This window comes from Podarcis filfolensis, assembly GCF_964270895.1.
Source record: "Podarcis filfolensis genome assembly, chromosome: 11".
Lineage (NCBI taxonomy): Eukaryota > Metazoa > Chordata > Lepidosauria > Squamata > Lacertidae > Podarcis > Podarcis filfolensis.
The window spans coordinates 42,591,919-42,612,793 of record NC_139613.1 but is presented as its reverse complement, the minus strand read 5'-3'; the positions used below and the strand labels follow the sequence as shown (position 1 = coordinate 42,612,793).

General features: G+C 39.9%; 1 protein-coding gene across 2 annotated transcripts in view; it reads right to left on the bottom strand.

Annotated features, from left to right (window-relative positions):
* KCNN2 (potassium calcium-activated channel subfamily N member 2) overlaps window positions 1-20,875 on the bottom strand; it is an 89,097-nt gene that overhangs the window by 54,779 nt on the left and 13,443 nt on the right. For both annotated transcript variants that reach the window (XM_083576768.1, XM_083576767.1), the window contains one exon: window positions 8,837-9,255. In XM_083576768.1, coding sequence (XP_083432894.1) covers window positions 8,837-9,255 — 419 coding nt within the window. The remainder of the gene's footprint in view (window positions 1-8,836; window positions 9,256-20,875) is intronic.

Here is a 20,875-nt window from a genome sequence, read left to right as displayed (position 1 = left end):
CACCAAATAAACGATGGCACTACCAGAGTGTTTAGTTCTGTTAATATATTGGTGAGGCCAATGGAACTCATTTTTAGGAGATGGGGACAAGCCAAAACATTTTTATTTAGAGAACAATTTATCTGGGGTTGCTGTAGATGGATGACATAACTTATTTCATTCGGGTGCTTGGCTGAGTTGCTACTGAAGTCCAGGACAATCTGGAAACCCAGCTAAAAAAAAGTCAGGAAGTATTCCGAAGCAGGTTTCGCCTATCCCTATGAGTAGGAAAGTATTGCTTTTTGCAATATACAAAGCTTCTTTAACTATCTCAGTCTTTTTAAGTTATGAAAGTTAATGGGTTGCTATGGTCTTTCAAAAGTCTCTTATCAGCCGAAGTCTGAATATATGAAGCAGTCTACATTTGCAAAAGCGTGGAATGGGCTTTTAGCCACATGACTCCCATTAACCTTATGTTCAGATGTTCAGCTAGCCTTTCACAATGCTTTGAAGCTTGCCTCTTATAACTCTTCCTTCTACCTCTTATCATGGAGCAAAACACGTCGCCTCTAAATGCAATAAAATGAGAGGGGTTTTGCCCAGACAATCTAGATGCAAGGCATACGCCTTCAGAAGCTAAAAAAATAGTTTTTGAAATAGTTGTAGTGTTACTTTATGATACTGATGTACATTGTACTTGTTTTAATAAAGATAATTTTGTAACTCGCCCTGGGAGCATTTGGTGAAGTACGACTAACAAATGCATAAATAAATAAATTGACCAAAAACAAATGGCTTGGCCATGGTTTCCCCTGCTCCATCCCCAATTTCCTCCTAAGCATACAGTGGTACGTTGGGTTAAGAACTTAATTCGTTCTGGAGGTCTGTTCTTAACCTGAAACTGTTCTTAACCTGAAGCACCACTTTAGCTAATGGGGCCTCCTGCTGCTGCCGCACCACCAGAGCACGATTTCTGTTCTCATCCTGAAGCAAAGTTCTTAACCTGAGGTACTATTTCTGGGTGAGTGGAATCTGTAACCTGAAGCGTATGTAACCTGAAGCGTATGTAACCCGAGGTAGCACTGTGCTTGCATAAAAGCTAGATAACAGGCAACAGTTACCCATGTACCTTCCAGCATGTGAACATCAACATCGTTCATCAAGCCACTTTGGGGCCATGAAAAAAAGTAGCAGTTTTAGTTAGAGGTTCATACATTTTCTTCTTTTTTTACAATGTGGCAGGAAGATGCAGGGGCACCCATGGACAGCCTGGGAAGCGAGAGGACATGTTTGCAAGGAAAGAGTGGCATCTTCAACTATGCCTTAAAATAAATACAGTAAGATTCGGACCAGCTTATGCAATGTTTTCAAAGTAATGCAATATGCCCAAGTTTCACAGCTCTGGGAATGGATTAATATTTTGCTGAGCTTGGGCTCAAAATACATTGTCAAGACATGGGTGGCAGTCATCCAGACTGGGTTATGTATAGGCTCTACTTCCTGAGAAACACACACAATTGTACAAGCTGTGATACACAAATAGAACCACCCAAGATCTAGTAAGTCACTCACTCCAGAAAATTATTTACTACCATAACTAGCTTTGATTATCCAACAAGAATTGCTTCAGGTGACTCTTCCGCTCTATACAGTATATCCTTTATGATTGTATACAATCTCTGTTAATGACAATGGAGATGATGATATTCAACTTATTGCCCACAGTTCACTAGCAGAGCCCAAGGTGGGTCACAACAAGCTAAAATTCAACATCAAAAGCCAGCCAAAACAAATCGCAGTCATGGGAACAGAGTTATGCTCTGGATATTACTGCTTCCTTTTGCTCTAAATTATGAATGCTTGGCCATATGGTTCTAGAACAGTGGTTTATGTCTTTCTAAATTTTTATGCTGATTGATTCCCAGAACAACATAACCGTTGCTGTTTCCCAACAATATTGTAGAAAATGTCATGCTTTTCCTTAAACAGAATGTCCTTTATTGAGAACTCAACTGGATGTGACGGTGGAATCCATGTTTATTTAGTCATATATCATCCATGTTAATGCCTAAAAGAGGGTAAGGTGTGGGATCTACTTTTCACATCAAAAAAAGAATGCACGTGTGCAGTGAGCTGACCTCCCCATCCCAGGCTTTATCATTCAAGCATTTCTCTCCCAAGCTCAAATCACAGCCAGTTACCCAATAGTTAAAAGGTAAAGGGACCCCTGACCATTAGGTCCAGTCGTGGCCGACTCTGGGGTTGCGGTGCTCATCTCGCTTTACTGGCCAAGGGAGCTGGCGTACAGCTTCCAGGTCATGTGGCCAGCATGACTAAGCCGCTTCTGGTGAACCAGAGCAGCGCACGGAAACGCCGTTTACCTTCCCGCCAGAGCGGTACCTATTTATCTACTTGCACTTTGACGTGCTTTCTTTTTTTTTTTTTAAAAAAAATATTTATTAAGGGTTTAAAGATTACAGAAAAAAGAAGAATGAAAAAATGAAAAATTAAATACATAAAAAAGAAAAAAAGAAAAAAAAATACAGTAAAACAGAAAAAGAAAAACAAGCATTTAAAAACACATCCAATGTTTCCATATCTTTATCTTTCATTTACTTGTTTCATCGACCTCCTCACACCTCCCTTTTTTTGTATTCTAGTTCAGTTAGCTGTTTCAGCAAATCCTTTCCATCTTACTCAATTTTTGTTCCATAATTTATCTTAACCCAATCTAACCTTAAATTTTCCACTTTGACCCATTAACAATCTATTTTTACTTAATTCTTTATAGCCTTTCTGCTAAAGCCATGTAACCTCATTCCAGCATCCTTCTAACATTCCTTCATTTTACAATATTTCTGTAAATAAACTTTAAATTTTTTCCAATCTTCTTCCACCGACTCTTCTCCCTGGTCTCGGATTCTGCCAGTCATTTCCGCCAGTTCCATGTAGTCCATCAACTTCATCTGCCATTCTTCCCGGGTGGGTAAATCTTGTGTCTTCCAATGCTTTGCGATAAGTATTCTTGCTGCTGTTGTAGCATACATAAAAAAAGTTCTATCCTTCTTTGGCACCAACTGGCCGACCATGCCCAGGAGAAAGGCCTCTGGTTTCTTCAAGAAGGTATATTTAAATACCTTTTTCATCTCATTATAAATCATCTCCCAGAAAGTCTTAATCCTTGGGCATGTCCACCAAAGGTGGAAGAATGTACCTTCAGTCTCATTACATTTCCAGCATTTATTATCGGGCAAATGATAGATTTTTGCAAGCTTGACGTGCTTTCAAACTGCTAGGTTGGCAGGAGCAGGGACCGAGAAACGGGAGCTCACTCCGTTGCGGGGATTCGAACCACCGGCCTTCTGATCGGCAAGTCCTAGGCTCTGTGGTTTAACCCACAGCGCCACCCGCATCCCACCCAATAGTTAGGTTGGGACAAAAAAGCCTGAAATGATGGAGAAGGTGAGGTAGGGTAAAGAGTCAGTTATTATTACCTGTATTCTCATAGGAACATACAAAGCTCAGTACCAAGTCAGATCATTGGCCCATCTACCTCATTATTGTCTATGCTGACTAGGGTTGACTAGTGGCTCTCCAGGGTTTCAGGCTGTGGACAGTCCCAAACCTTCCTCGAGTTGCTGGGGTTTGAACCTGGAACCTTCTACATGCAAAGCAGATGCTCTACCACTAAGCTATGGGCCTTCTGAAAAGTAGACAGTAATCTCACCCCGACCTGTTTTGGAATGAGACACGTCAAGAACAAATACAGCTGGCCCTAGGGGTGGAAGAAAAAATTGATTCAGTGTGCATTCAAAACCTAATCTGCAAATTTGCACTTCCAAAACAATATCCAAACCACAACAAAGTTATCTTTCAGAATTTGAACATATCTGAATTTTGCAATGAAGTTCTCCAACAAATGTTTATAAAAACACACATATTAGGGGGGAAAGTGTGCATTAAAATGAAGGTATTAGTGAAAAATAACACAGAAATGTATTATAAATGGGGCAAATTGTTGCAAATATGTGTACGTTAGTCAAAAGTGCACATAAAATGTGTATATTTGGAAAAATGGATGCCAAGATGACACTGAGTTTTCTTGAGGTTTATATTACAAAGGGGAAAATTGTAAATTGCCGCAAAATGTGGAGAACTAAATTTAACAATGGGGAAACAAAACAAAAAAGCCCCAAAGAAACTGAAATTGACAGATACTTCCACCCCAATGATTCCATCATATCTGGTATGGCTGTGCCAAGCCAATGGATTGCTATCTTTAGATGCCTGCATAACTTCAAGCTGATGTGAAATTTTGGTTGAAAATACTAAGCCATGGCTGCTGTGCTTCCTTTTAGAGGACCCTTCTCCCTACAGCATCAAAGTGATACCAAGATGAGGAGCGTGAAAATGTGGTAGACTGTGGCCCGCAAAGACCCTGTATCAACACCACTGCTGTCAGGGTGCAGAAGGAAGAGAAACAATTGTACCAACTATCAACTTCACTTAGATTCAGTGTTTCATTTCCACCCGTTGTTCTGCTGTGCTGCAGACCATTGTCGGTGGATGCACCGTGGTTACAACAATTGATTCCAGGTAGCTGTGGCAATACAGAGATCCTAAGTCATAAACAGATGTGTGTGTGTGTGTGTGTGTGTGTGTGTGTGTGTTCTAAAAATGTGCATAAACATTTGCTGGAGCAAGTGCATGCCAGTCACCAGTTCAGTATTTTACAATATTGTTACTTGCTCACTTTTGAAGTTCTGTGGCTCAGTGACAGGTTCATTTGCAGAACATGACGAGCAAGTGTAAAACTCTTTGCTTTAATGAAAGTTGCAAAACCTAAATGCCTTAAAGACTTGATGGAGACACACAAAAACAATACATAGCCAACCACATAAAAAAGATGAACTTCTCAGGGCCTAGAACTGGTGTGTTGTTGTTTTTTAAGAATTTAATTCAATATCTGTACTATCAGTTTATTTCTTTCCCAGTTCAGAATCCAATACAGAGCTATGTTTAAGTCCATTGATTTCAGTGGGACCGAGAACACTTAATTCTGTGTTTATTCAAGGGCAGAGCTTCACTAATGAGTTTCTATTTCTACTTTGCTGTTGCTTTGTGTGCCAATGTCTTTGATCGTTACTGTATGTTTTCTTTCCCCCCACTACTTAGATATAAAATATTGTTTTAAAAATGATTGTACCCATCCTTAATTATGAACACCTTTTTTGAAGTGCAAACATTTAAACAGCAATACAAATTAGGCTTTCAGCCAATTAACATTGACATTTCAGCATCTGGCAGGAAAGATGGAACGACAATAAATTATTTGACCGCTCCCTGCATTGGTATGCTAACAAATCAAAGTGATAATGGGCAGTGCTTGATCACCATTGTTAATTAATTTTTTATGACTACTTTTACATCACTGAAGAAGAAATCTGTTCACGAGTAAGATTTCAGTTTCAATGATTTCACAAAGGTTGGGCAGGTTATGGTTTCAACTCAGTATTTTCTCTGCATTCTCTTTCTATGATTTTAATGCAAAGTTTGCATTTTGCCCTCCAACTCACTCTCCTTTAGTGTCCTGTTGTTGTTTCATAGGAGTTGCAATGCTGCAGGGAAGGAACGTGTGTGTTTCATCCACTGCAACACAAATAACACATTCGGTACTTTACGGAGCTAATATATTAATAATGGATAAGTAAATAAATAATGTATTTCTAGCCCATCTTTTTTGGCAAGGCAAGTTACAACAAATGGAAGCAACGTTAAGGGGTTGTATCCCTTGGCGCCATCTTGCTCTGGTCAATGGAGCGTCTACCCATTTCTCCCCTGTAGCCACCCCCTCCTCAAAATCTGCTCTAGAAGCTTGGGGAACCCCACCCCCAGAGCAGATTTTGGGGTGGTGAAAGGAGAAAATAGAGAAATCCCATTGGATACAATCCTAAAATTTAAAATATAAAAGGGTAGTAAAAAATAAATAACATTAAAAGAACACTAACAGATAAAACTGTTCTTAAATATAACAATCAATCACAAAAAAACCTAAATGGAAACTGGGGTTTTAAAAAAAGAAAACGCCTTTAGAGTTTTCCAAATGACCAACAGAGAGAGGTCCATATGAATTTCCCGGAGTACATGATGATGATGGCTTCCTGACCTTCAAGGAAGGATCAATGACACAGCCTCTGCATTACTTGCAGAAGGCCTCAGGTTCAAGATGGAAGGATTTGGCGTTAAGTGAACCTTTGCTGATAAGTGAGGAATCAACTTATAACATACACATGATGGCACAAGTAGTTTTTTTAAACTTCCCCATGCAAAATTGGAAGCTGTTACATAGAGTCCTCTTGTAGGGAGGAAATAGTGTATTTCAGGGGTGCTCAAAGAGGGCCAGATTTGATGAAGTGAACATGAGGGCCAACCAAAGTTGTTGAGCTTTTTTTAGGTTTTCTGAAGTTGCTGAGCTATTTTTAGGGTTTTACCCTTTTACCCCAGGACATATACTGCCACAGGGGCCAGATTAAATCGACTGCCAGGCCAGATTAGGACCCCAAAACAGACTTTGGACATGCCTGGTGTATGTGCACATTCTGAACATGACCCATATGTACATGAACCACCTACATGCGCATTGTAGCCATGGTAACAGGGTCACGGCACTCCAAATAACATTTTCAACACAACTTTACATTCTCCTTAACCTCTGGTAACTGAAATAAAAAGATAATTATCTTTCGTTTGAGCCTTAACAGTATTCAGCCATCACCCTTTGTGAGCCAAATCAATTAACAGCCAATTGGCTTGCTGACCAGCGTCATTCCCACACGTATTCCTGTCTGACCTCTTCCTGTTATCCTTTTCTCTTCCTGTATTGGAAGCCTTTTTCAGCAGGGGAAAGAGAGGAATGAAATGGCCATGTTTCCCCATTTGCTTCTAGTAAAACATTAAGAAATATTTTGATTACAGGCAAGCCCAATCTTCTCTCCTGTAAAGGTTTCCTATTTAATTTTACTATATTTTAAAACTTGGCTAATAAGTATCTTGAAGCCAAATCAAATGACAGCGATTCAGCACAGCCTTTTTTTTTGTGTGTGTGAGACTTACAGCTTTAGGGGAACATTCACAGCATGATGTGCAGGAAATTGGGCGTGCAGCTCCAATTAATCCGAGGAAACAAGTATCATGTTTTTTAAAAGTAGCATTTAAGATTTATAAATATATACATATGAGAAATATTCATAATATTTACAATGAGAAATCCACCACACCCATTATGCAATTCCTCTTTAGAACATGGGAGCTTAGTCCTCCCCTGTCAGGCTTCAAGGTATCCGCTGCCTCCCACGGTGGCAGCCAAGAAGCAAATAAACAAGAAGAATTTCTTATCAAATTATTTATTCACTATGTACAGAGAGAGACGAAGGAAAGCAGTCTCCCCTAGATAATGGCGCTGCTCTGAGTAAAGTCCCACCCCCTCCATCTCTCCTATTCTACGTCATCCCTGCGGCGGATAAGCTGAGCTTTCTGCCTCTGAGCTTTCTGTTCTATCACCCTTAATGCCCGCCAGGTCCTGGGACAGAGGGGGTCAGGAATGTTTTCCAAGGACACTAAGTCTGTCAGCTGTCTCTCCCCTGGTGGTGCTTCTTCTTCTTCCTGTTGGTCCTCTTCCAGTATTTCCCAGCTTCTGCCCCCGGCAGCCTCTGAACTATGCCCTTCTGCAAACCGCTGTTCTAAATCTATACTGTCCTCCTCTTCTCAGGAAAGTTTAGGAGAAGGTGGGGGGCAAACCCCACCATTCCTCCTCAATTCAGCCCCTGACACCCCTCCTCGCAAGGACTGTTTCAGTTATAATAAGCTACATTAATTATTTTTATTAAGAAGAATGCTGGAATTCATAGAATTACTTGGTGGATGTGAAGCAATAGTCCATGCCCTCTCCCATTCCCAGCCAAGTTGCAAGGTAAGAACATCTGGATATATGTACATCACCACTCTGACGTTCAGCTTACATAATACTGTATAAAAACACATTTACAGTGCAATCCTATAAATGCTGTGTCCAGGACTGCACCATAAACAGTGCACTGTTGGCTTGTTCTCATAGTTCTTTTCCCTGAAACAAACCACAAGTGATGGCTCACACATAACCACTGGGGTGATTTGAGTAGCATGAACCAGCAGACCTGCCTGGTTCCCAGTAAACCATGGTTTGTTTCCCTCATTAGCATTACATTCAACCAAGGCCAGTGATATTAGGCCTATTAACTACATGGGGATCACGTTCACCAACATCTGTGATGCCCCAGTTCTCCTGTATCCTTCCCCAGTTTTAAATGAGCATCATTACATTAATAACCACATCACAACATAATTAAAATACCTGAGATATAAACTGGAATGATAATGACAAAATAGATTAAGGCTGTAATCCTGTGCACACTTGCCCAGGGAGAAAGCCCAACAGAAGACCGCCAGTGGGACTGACTTCTGTGTAAACACACACATACTGCACTCCCAGCCAGTTTCTTTAATGTTCTAGGTAAGCCAAAAATAAACCATAGGCAGATTCTGATGACTTAAATACCAGTTTAGGTGAAAGCAAAATAAATATCACTCAGCATCTTGTGATGCTATAGCAAAGTAATGATACAATTTAATAATCTCCTTAAAATGCTTCAAAGGCAAGGAGCTAGCAATTATAGGGAACAGAAGTGACATAAAGCACAAAACAACTAACATTCCTGGGGGGAGGAGCTGCATTAATAAAGGTCACATCCACACCATACATTTAAAACACATGGCATCCCCCGGAAGAATCTTGGCACATCTTAATAAAATGGAGACTTACCTTTCGCAAGCTCTGACAGTCCATGCAGCAATTATCCACAAGGAGATACTAAAAACCAAGAGTACAGTTCCCGGACATATTGTCATTAAAGTCTTCATAACAAAACGAGTATTGAAGTTTATCTTATTTAGTGCTCCAATGCTTCTGGATGAGGCATCAGTGAAAAGTTTGCTATGCAAAAGCATAACTCTGGCAATAAGATATAGTCTTAAGAACATTGGTATGGATAAAATTATATCCACATCAGCTATTGTTGTAGATGGCGTATAGGAAAAGGCAAGCCGAGCTGTCCATGTGAATGTATAGTTGCCAGGGATAGGATGTATAGCACACACCAAGATTTCCAGGCAGATGAAGAAAATGCGCTCATAAGTCATGGCTATTCTCCAATCATCTGCTCCATTGTCCACCATGAACAGCTGAAAGAGAATTGCAGAAGACTGACTTTAGCGAAATATTTGAAGAGATGTATAAAGAACATCAGTCATATTCTGAAAAAATAATTCATTTGAAAACATTAAACTCGTTATGTTTTCTTCCTTATTTTTTCACTTCAGGCATTATTCAGAATCTCTCTCTCTCACACAGCTCTATCTAATGTTGAAATGAAATCCGTATATATGTTGTTTGGGTAACGAAGTTCCTTACGTTAGTCACTCAAACGCTAATAACAGAAACAACTTAAGACACATTTACTTTACTGCTTTGTAAATAGCTGGCCTAATCATTAGTTCCTCACCACAAATGAACAGTGAATAAGGTGAACAATTAAAAACAGGTTAGTTATGAGGGAGATATTGGAGTGACTGGTTGGGTGGTGAACCCGTATGTATTGGTAGATGTATAGGAGAAGAATGGAGTGAACGGCGTTGGCTGAGAAAGTATTGCATGATTTGTGTAGATGTAAGACAGAATTTAGGTGTGATATGTTAGTGGGGTGAGTGTTGTATATCTTGAGTCAGGCTGAAGATGGAAGGGAACCCTGGCTCTTACAGTATTTTCAAAATCCGCTGCTATGTTTTTTATTTTGAAGGGCAATCGTACTGTTTTATACTGAACTGCATTTCTGTTTTGCACTCTACTGGAGTTTTTATGGTTCGTTTTAGAAATATAATTGTCAGGCTGCTGCCAGAGACTCCCAGGGCTGGTTGCCCAGGAACGTACAAAGACAAGGAATGTTCTTACCACCTGCTTTTTATTCAATATTTACAGAGAGGGGCTGTAGAACCCAGCCTCTTGGATAATGGCGTTGTCCCGACTGAATCTCCACCCCCACCCCCTGCCTCTCCCACTTCCTCATTCATCATCCTCATCACCTTCTCTATGGGTGCTGCTACGTGCCCTCTGTCTTTGAGCTTTTTGCTCTCCTACTTTCAAGGCTCGCTGGGTTCTGGAATGCTTTCTAAAGACACTGCATCCATCAGCTGTTGCCCCCCTAGTGCTTCCTCTTCCCCCTCCTCTCCCATTATTTTCCCTCATTTGCCTCTGAGCTGTGACCTCCCTCAAACCCCTGCTGTAAATCTAAACTGTCTTCCTCTTCTCTGGAAGGGTCAGGCTGGGGAGGCGGTCTCCACCATTCCTCCTCTGCCCAGTCCCTGACAATAATACAAACATACTGTATGATATTTCTTATTTTGAAAACTGCTTAGAGCCTGTCTTAGTTTAAGCAGTATAGAGGGAAGTATACAACTAACCTGTCTCATCAGCACAAGGTTTTCTGCTTGCACAATGAGACTTTGCTCCCTCTCCTCCTCCATGTGCTCCACAACCCCCCCAAATCTACTCCAGAGGGTTGTGAGAATGCCCAGAAAGATCTGGGAAAGGGTTGGAGAGATGAGATGGGAATAACATATTGTGGTGCAAACAGAAATCCTTGCACTGATGGAACATTCACTTAGTACTATGTCGGATTCCAGCCATATGAAAAAAAAAAAATATACAGCAAATATTTTGTAAGTTGTGAGCATTTTTACATTAATATCCCCATGGCTCAGAAGCATTATGGATTAGAAAAATCCCAACAGAAGCATGGCTCAAATTATCACTATTGTGTTTCTATGGAATTATAGCTAAGTGGTTGCTGTTGGGCCTGACTCCAGTACATGATGTCTACTTCTGCCACCAATAATCTTGCTCACCTTTTCAGGCTTCTTAGTAGACAATCCCACCATTAAACCGGAAAGATACTACAGCTTCTCACATAACTGTGTATATTAAGAAAGTATGTGTTTGAAAATGTCCCCATATCAAAATTTCCCTCATTGTGGAAATTTTTATTAGAATAAATGTTGCAGAGTAGGGAGCAAGATCACACGCACTATCTTTGCTCCTGCCACCTAGACAAATCTCCCTATCTATAATTGAAAAATTCATCAGTATAACAAATAACCATAGGCTAGCCAACAGTTCTCGCAAGGTGCTCTTGTAGTGGATGGAGGGATGTGAGAGAACATCCTTTGCATCCTTTGTGATGTCTCTTACCTCTGCCAGTTTGTTACTTATGTCTAAAGAGGTTTTAAGAATAATAGTAATAATAATAATAATAATAATAATAACAACAACAACAACAACAACAACAATGGAGAGTTCAATCATGTGAACCCCCAACTGCAATCTGAAGTGGTGGAGTTGTGCTTTCCATCTTAGTAAGATCCAGGACTTAGTTTTAAAAGTTGCATGGAAATAAATGGCCCAAGTTCATACAAAATACATTAAAATTTAATCTTGAAAATTACTCAAGGAAAAGAGTTATTTAACTGTTCGGTAAAGAAAATTAAAATTTTAATATCGTTAAGCTTGGTAGAGGATATGATTCATGAGAATAAAGCCATTTATATTTTATTAGAAAAAGAACTCCATCATGTTTCTTAATAGTCCAGATACAATGTATAAGTTCCCTCTATTAGTGTGAATATGGTGCCTTACATAGGTGGGATCAACAATTAAGTGGAGGTTTCTCTCAACCGTGCTCTGCTGAAGGTAGGTCTCTACCAGGACAGAAGGTGCAGATTGTTGTCAAGCTACCACAGGTGGGAAAACCACTGGTGATAGCCTGACCAGGGCCGAGGGATGTCAGAGTATTCCAAAGAAAATGGAAAAGGAAGCTGCAGTTTGCATGTTCACCTGAGGTCAGGAACGGAAATCGGCAAAGCAAACATTATGGGGTATATGTTCACATCATACTGTTGTTGTTTTTATGTCTGCGGATGATGTATCATTAATGAGCTTTATTTGTGCTTTTTTTGAAATCAAAGTTAGTTATGTAAATAGTTACATAACTTATGTAACTTCCATTAAATAGCAGAGAGCAAGACGAATAATGGAGTTCTTGGCAGAAACCAAATTGCAGTGGAATGGAAACAACACGACCTTCTTACATTCCCAACAGGGCACCAAAACAAATTGTTTCAGGGGTGGAGCAGGGCTGGCAATGGATGGTCTGGATCTAAACCAAATTGTTTCTGTCAGGATCCCAAATCAGGGTGCAGCTCATGCAGCAAAAAGGGAATTTGACTAACCCCAGTCCACCTTCAACCTCAGTTACCCATTGATGGGAATGTTAATGAACTACTTTGTAAGGTAGCAATGCTGTTATCTCATTCTGTGGTAACTAAAGGGTCACAGAAATAAATAACATGGAAATAACTTACAAGACAAAGGCCAAAAAGCCACACACCAGAAGTCCTATCCAAATATCCCATGCCTACTTATTCTAGATAAGATCCCCTGAGATTTCCATTCAAACATTAATTATTTTAAGATGATAGTACTCATAGCAAGATGTCTTAAACTAGATACAAGGAATCTCTATGAGAGAGATGGATATTCATAAATATGTATTTGAGTCATTCAGATACATTCACCTGGCGATTCTGGGCCTTTCCTAAACAGTACTGTGCTTATCTCTAATGACTTTCAAATCACAACATGATACAACTTGGATATATAAAATAAGAGTGAGGCATAGGGCCACAATATTTTTAAACAGTTAAAAACACTAAAGATGTACCACAGATATGCGTTAATCAAAAAACAAAACATTGTGCTAGGACTCACCTTCAGGAATCCTGATCAATGCAAAAGCATCAGTTTGAATGTCCATATTGTTACCACAGACATATCACATAACCTCTCCTAGGCAAGTTTATCTAATCTAAATGCTTCTTTATTCTGAACATGTCTTCCATATTCTAAAACACCCTTGGCACATGACATCCTGCCCAGTGCCAACTCTCCAGAGCTGTTTTTCTAATTGGGATAAAATGCATGAACCACAAGAAGATTGGCTTGTGGGGAGGAAAGAGGTTTCACTATAATTACATTTTGTACACATTGTTCTCACGGCAGGTTCTGGGTGGGGAAAAGGACAGATGAAAATGAAGTTTTAGGCTAATGTTCACACTTGGATCCTTGTTACCTGGTTCAAAGTTCTCATTTCATTTAAACTAGAAGACATTTCATGACTTTTCATACTGCTCAGTCATGAGGTTTTATAGTTGAGGATAACAAGAAACCTTTTCACGTTCCTTTCTATATAGACTTCGAAGCTGTCTCATATCTGCCAAGTTCTCCTTCAATGAAATACCTGTCTAACAAGTTTCCTGACTTAAATTGCTTGATGTTTCTCATCTACATTTTGCGTGAGTAAAAACTCAACATATCCCTCATTTTCTATGGAATTATGTAAAGGGTTTCAAATGTAGGAATATATTTTTGAATAAATCAATTTTACATGAACTGAAGATGAAATGTAGCAAATTACATGAGATTTTGGTTTTCTACGTTTTAAGTACAGAGCACCCAAAAACCAGAGCACCACAGACAGAACAAATGAAGATATAATTTACAATTTGCACATTAAATGTGCTATAGAAATGATAACATGCTATTTGATGCAGCTGAATTATTTCTGGAAGTGTAAAACAAAGGTTTCTAGACAGTGTTAGGCTACGCATCTATGCTGGTCCTTATATCAAATTATTGCTCCCTTTAAAGAATGCTGTAGGAAGTTTTTATTTTTTCATATCAGGATGATCAGAATGCATTACCTGTTAGTAGGTGCTGAACCTGTGATTCCGAATTAAAAGTGAATGAAGTTGCTGTGAACTCTTTGACATCCTAAAGCCCTGCTCAAATTTCTCTTCTGCTTGTAACAGGACACTATCGGTATTCTCCATTTCCTGTCCTGAACTGTAGTATAATATTAATGTGTAGCATTCAACACTATCAGTCCGCTTCAGATTCCTCCCTTTCAACATGTCCAATGCAGCTCAAGAGGGGGACAAAAATGTCCTTAGAAGTTGGTTGTTCTTTTTCATGTGGGTCTGGGACTACCAATCACTGGAGGATGCTGAAGTATTGGCTATGCTATGCTTCATCACTGCACTAACGCAAGCAGTTACAAGTTCCTCTGCTGCCTCTGTCACTTGAATACAGTTTACAGAAAACATTCTGGTCTCTGTGCAACCAATCTACTGTCCATAAGCATGCACTTGCATGATCTACTAGCTGGCCACAGATGGTGCAGCCAGCCATTTCTGCAATTACCTATCCATTCTGATTGTAGGAATCGCCATTGGTTATATCCATTGTCAGTGAGTTCCCTTGATGTGGTGTTGTTTATATAAATGGGTACCTGAACATGCTGAGGTTCCACTGCAAACTAGTTGTTAAAAACCGATAGGATTTATTTAATGGAGAGATGCTGTTATTATACACTCATAGGCTTTCCAGACACAGAAATGTCTGGCATTCTCCTCATTGAATGCTTGCCCCTAAAGCCCAGATGTTGTAGAAACTGAACTGATAAACCCCTATCACTTGTTCTTTTTCCAGGTCATTTATCCTTCTACTGAAATGAAATATTTTTTAATACTTTCAATACAATATCTTTCTATAATGCAATTCTCACCTTGGAGAAGACAGGTTCTCATTTTTCTATTATGATAAAGAACCATTTTGCATAGGGAACCATATGAGTGTATCTTAATAGAACTGTCATTAAGAAATAGTTGCCATCATAAATCATTTATGCTGCCAATATTTTAAAGAGTTATCAGAAGCCTATATGCTGGATAGGACAATTTTGGCTCCAGGGTGGAAGAGTAATGGGTACAAAGGGTAGTGGGCCAGCATAAAGCAGAGCAACTGGATTCTGAATTTTTGTTTTGTTTCTTTTAAGAATTCACTGCCTAGTTAACTTATATTAGAATGGTATACATGTATATCCCGAATTGAGTAACTTTAAGCTTATTGGAGCTTATTCCAACCTAAATTAAAGTGGGTACAGGAGTGCAGTAATCAGGCCAAATTAAGATTGGTTGAAGTCTTGGAGCTATACTAATTTGCAAAGAAGAACCCCAAAACATGCTCCATTATAGTACAAAGATGACAAATTTGACAACATAAAGTCTCCTTTTGCAGCTGAGAATTAGCAATTGATCCAAGGCAATAAGTGAGCAAAACAATGATGAGTACATTAAGTTCAAAATGTGAAACTGCAAATAGAGTATTTTTGTTGTTTATCAGCCCTGGCAAACTGATTTGTGGTTGTCCTTTGCTGTTAAATATCAGGAGTGGAATCTAACTATCAAGCGCGGTGGGAGGGGGATGCCTGCTTTCCTAGTTTTGCGTGTGTTTTCATATCTAACACTTCATCATCTCATTTTGTCTGTCAATGTTACCGTACATTTATACAGTTACAGATGTTCACTTACATAAAAATGTATTATCAAGTTCCACAAATGTTTCGTTTGCATGGCTTAAGGTTAGCACTAGGGGAGAGCATCTTTAACAGCCCCGTGAAAGGCAGAAATTAAACAGGGTAAGGCATTTCTAGAATGGAAATACAGTTAGGGGGAAAGCTTTACCTGTAGGCATTTTGTCTATCATCATATTATTACTTGTGTGTGGTCCCTGTTTACTTCTGAGCCCTCTCTGCCACCTGCAAGACATGGCACAATTGTGCATATCACAAAGAGTATGCAAATTTTGTGCGAGTGTAGAAGAGAGCCCAAGCAATATACTGCAAACTGGGGGAGAGAGCCAGTGTGGTGTAGTGGTTGAGAGCGGTGGACTCGTAATCTGGGGAACCGGGTTCGCTTCCCCACTCCTCCACATGCAGCTGCTGGGTGACCTTGGGCTAGTCACACTTCTCTGAAGTCTCTCAGCCTCACTCACCTCGCGAGTGTTTGTTGTGGGGGAGGAAGGGAAAGGAGAATGTTAGCCGCTTTGAGACTCCTTCGGGTAGTGATAAAGCGGGATATCAAATCCAAACTCTTCTATAAAATTCTGGTGGGACCCCTATTTGGCTGTAATAGAAATAATCAACAGTCTCAAGAGTTATGTATGTGTGTGAAAATCCAGGGGCATTTTAGTTAGATGAGCTTTTGAAGGTTATATATACTTGCTAAATAGACCAGACTGGGTTTTACTCATATTGGTTCCATGCACAAGTTGCCAGAGGAAACCCATGCATTACAATCTTAATAATTTCTTCATTTTAATATTTAATAACACACTGCATGTAACAGGTAATCCAATTATAATTCAATACAAGCCCAGGGCTTCATGAAGTTGGAGTAAACAATGTAGTTGGATGAAACTCCTCAAGTTTCAACATTTGAAGCCTTCTGTAAGGTGAGCAAGCAGAGAAACCAGGTATTATTCTACGTTAACCCACTGATTTGAGGACAAAGGGCAAATAGCAGCATACAGATGCCCCTTTCTGCTGATCTGTTCCTCAGCCGCACCAACAATGTATAGTATGCCAAGAGTGTTCAGAGCTGTTTAAGAAGCTTACAGCTCAGCTCAATTATAGGTGCAGCCAGCTTGCCTTGTGTGCTTTGAGATGACACTACAGATTTTTCTCCATTGCTGTTGAGGACTAAACTATTTATCTTAAACTAGGAAATAATACTAATTCTCAGAGATATCAGAATATGGCACTGAGGTGATGGAAGACACACTGAGAACAGATTACGTCTGCAGACTGTGCTGTCACTGAATGGATTTGCTGATTTTTTTAAAAAAAAGCTTTGAGCCACACACAAAAACTGTACTCGCAACTGCCACTTTCTGCAGAACAAAACTCAGGACTACTTTTGCCATTTGTTCATGTAGATCCACATTTTTGAAATCCTGTTCTAAATGGCATCCTGTCTTCTGATCCATCCAGCATAGCAATATTTTCTTCTGTCTCCATTGTGGATGATGCGTGCTGATCATTACACATTTTCTGCATTTGTTCCTGCACTGGGTTCCATATCATGCCTCTGTCTTCTTTCTCCTGCCTCCCAGCTTAAGAAAATCTCTTCTGTCACACAGCGACAGACTCTAGAAGTATACTTGCTTTGAATGCAACCTTTATTATATTAGATGTCTGAGGAAATAAGAAACAGTGTTTACTTTCCAACAAGTAATCTTTGCTAAGGCTGTTAGGGAAACTAGCACGCTTGTATACAGGGAAGTGTAGTGGTTAGGTAAGCTACTGATATTAAAATAAAATATTGTGACACCTCAAACACTAAGGGCAATATCCAACTGCTGCCCTTGCACAAGGGCAAAGACTTTTCATCCATCTGCTCATGGAAGAGGAAGGCAATATTTGCCATCTACCCCTGCCCAGCAGTCCCCACCAACACACTGCAAATCTGTGGGAGCGGGAATTGGCAAAAGGTCAAAGACTGGGTGCTTGCTGCTGGCACAGCAGTGTTAGAAGGCACTAATTGGATATCCCCCAAACCCTAACAAATTTATTGTGGAATAATAAAATGTGTGCCCAAAGGGATAATAAAGTCTTTAAGATAAGGTTACCAGGGTTTTTTCCAAAGAATCCAGGAACACATTTTTTTAAAAAAGACAAAAAATAGTTATTAAAAAAAGTTATTTTTTAAAAAAATAAGTAATATCTTCTCTTCTGTGGTCTCCTTTGTCGCGTGGCCTTCCTCTGGGCCCCGGCCTGCTCTCTTGGAGTGCTAGCCACCGTGGAGTAGGCTCGGGTCAGGCCTGAGCTTGGCCATGTGTCCTTGCCCTCACGGTGCTCTCCTACCTCTTTTCCTCAGCAGCGGCAGCGGCGCGGCAAGGTCAGGGATCCCCTCTTTTTTCTCCTTCCTCTTTCTCTCTTCTCCTTCTCCTCTCTTCTTTCTCCCTGCGTCATCTCCAGGGTTTTCCCGGCCCCAGAGCACCGCTGGGCAGTCAGCCGGGTGTTCTCGCTCCTGGTTTGATTTGGGTCACGGGGAGGGTGCGCTGGTCAGCGGTTCCCCCAGTTGACGTGCCAGGCATCCCTGGTTCCCCCTTGGCAGTGGTGGTGGCAGCAGCAGTCTCAGCATCCTGGAGCCAGCCTGGTAGCGCAGTTGGCTCTGGCTGGCTTCAGGAGCTGCCCGCTGCCGTGGCACCCGCCATTTTGTCTCGCTGGAAGTCCCCATATGATGTGTCTTGTGCTGTTGAACCAATCATGCAACATTCATTCCCTACTAATAAATCTGCAACACTTAAAATATAAATCCGCGGACATTAAATGAAATCTGGGAACATTCCAGGGACGGATTTTGTCCGGGGACTGATTTGTAAATCCGGGGACTATCCCCGGGAAACAGGGACGTCTGGTAACCATACTTTAAAGTGCCACAGAACTGTTGTTCTTTTGCTAAAACAAACTAACCCAGCTACCCTTCAGGAGACAGATAGTAGTTAAGGATTATTGAATATAACCGGGGCAGTGACCCCAAAAAAGGCATTTTCTGCCACTGCCTGTGAACCTTAGAATGGACCTAGTTATGACTGAAATAATAATGATTGATAAGTACAACCCAAGGAGGGAAGAGAAATACAACAATATGCAATCTTCTAGATCTGTTCAAACTTCAGATCGCCAATAGTCCTTCTGTTCATCAACTTCCCCTTCTGATATTATACTTTTTAAGGGAGTTATACATGAACAGGTCAAAAGAAGTACATTTCACCAATGCACCAGAAACTTGTTGCACCAGTGACAGTGTTGCCTTCCAGGGATAATGCCAATTTTCACCCCAAAAAAAGCAATAAATAGCCCAAGGCATGTACTGTAAGAGGTTTCTTTTCACTAAAAATGCCTGCTTCATTCTGCCAATTTTATATATTACAGCAAGATGCTGAAAGGTGGGATTTATTATTCAAGCTTTGCTGAAAGATGCAATTTGTAATTTAAACATGCCAAATTATTCTGACAGCAAAGTTGTGTTTTATGTTTCAGTTCAAGATCTTTGGCAGCCCATCTGACCAAATATGAAGTCCCATTTGGCAGTATTTGTTACACTACAAATCCAAGCAAGTGTCTGTCCAACATTTTTTTGAAAATCTGCAAGGAAGGAAATTCTATAACCCCACTAAGCAGCTTATTTCACTGCTTAACTGCTCTTACATGATATTTTTTAAAATTACCCAAAATATAACTTCCTGTAAATTAAGCCTACTCCTTCTTGTCCTGTTCTCAAGTGATGCAATGAACAATTGCATTTTTATCCACTCATATATTTCACAATATTTGAAGTTTGCCAACATAACTGCTAATCTTTTAGCACACCAGATTTGATGACATGCAAAATACCATTCAGCTGAATAATCTGTTTATTTTAAACAAGAGGCACATTCTACAAAGACAGAAGGACTATGAAGTCTCACCCCAAAAAATGATTGTTAAATAAGTTCTACAGGAGCCAGAAGCACAATATCAAGACTAAAAATAAAATCTCAGTCTGTTCTGCATTCACAATTCAAAAAATCTATACAGAAGCTAGGTGTGGCTTTGTCTGCTTTTGTGCTGACCAATGATGACAAACTCCAGAACTTTACTTTTATAGAACGGTAAAATTCAAATGATGCCTTTCTTCTAGTAATCCTATTGTATAAGATTTTACAAATGTGACATGAATATAAATCTTCAAAACATCTGCTGCTAACAATGACTTGGAAACGAACTAATAATGAACTGTTTATTGTCTGTTTTAACACAGCTATTGTTTCTGAGTGAACAAGCTATTCTATAAAAGGACATTTATGTTTCTTAATAAATCTGCCAATTTTCCAATGGTGAGAAGTTCAATTTGCAGTTGAAAAGTTATGTAGCTTATTCTCTAGTTTTGATACAAACAGGAGAAGAATATGACTTGTATTCTAAATCACCATTCTGTGATCAGTTGATCTTTCCATGTATTTATTTTATTTATAATAATACTTCTGATCCACCAAATCAATAGGAGCATTAAACCATTATAAAACACAGAAAGGTTTTGCTTGTTTAAAGACCTCTTCAATGAGCTGAACTCTTTCCATGAACAGAAGAGCAAAATCTCCAAGCGTTTGCATTTATCATTTAAACAAATCCTTACACTGGTTGAAGAGAAGTGGGATACAAAAAGGTTGTGGAGCCACCACCACAACTGAACCTATGCTCCTCACACCAGCCAGGACAGAGGGGAAGGGAGTGAAATCCATGTGCTTTTTGCTGCACGAGCTTTTAGGCCAGACCAAGAGGTACAAGTCATGCCCCTTTGTGGGTGTTAGCCAGTAGATTCTTGGCTGTCTCCACTTGGACACACACACACAAGCAGAGAACACCCCATTTTGTTCCCTTCCACCATACGCTGCAACTGCAGTGGGTCCTCCGTAGAAGCAAAGCCCTCTATCCAATCCACTGGTGGAGGCATCCAGATAAGGGTTTAGGATTTCTGCCCTAGATAGAGTAGGAGGGAGACTAGAATATTATTCCAGGAATAATGGGACAGCAAGAGAAACCACTTGAGAGAGCAAGAAACCCTGAGACTGCTGACGGTAGCAAACCTGGTGGAGCAAATGTTACAGGCAATGAAGTGTCAGGGTATGAAAGCAGAAAGATAAAGTGAGTGGCTAAGGTAAGGAAAACCTTTGAAGGAAGGATGAGTAGCCTGTGCTGTGTCTTGCACAGGAATATTTTATATATATATATATATATATATATATATATATATATATATATGCATATATATATATATATGCATATATATATATATATATATATATATA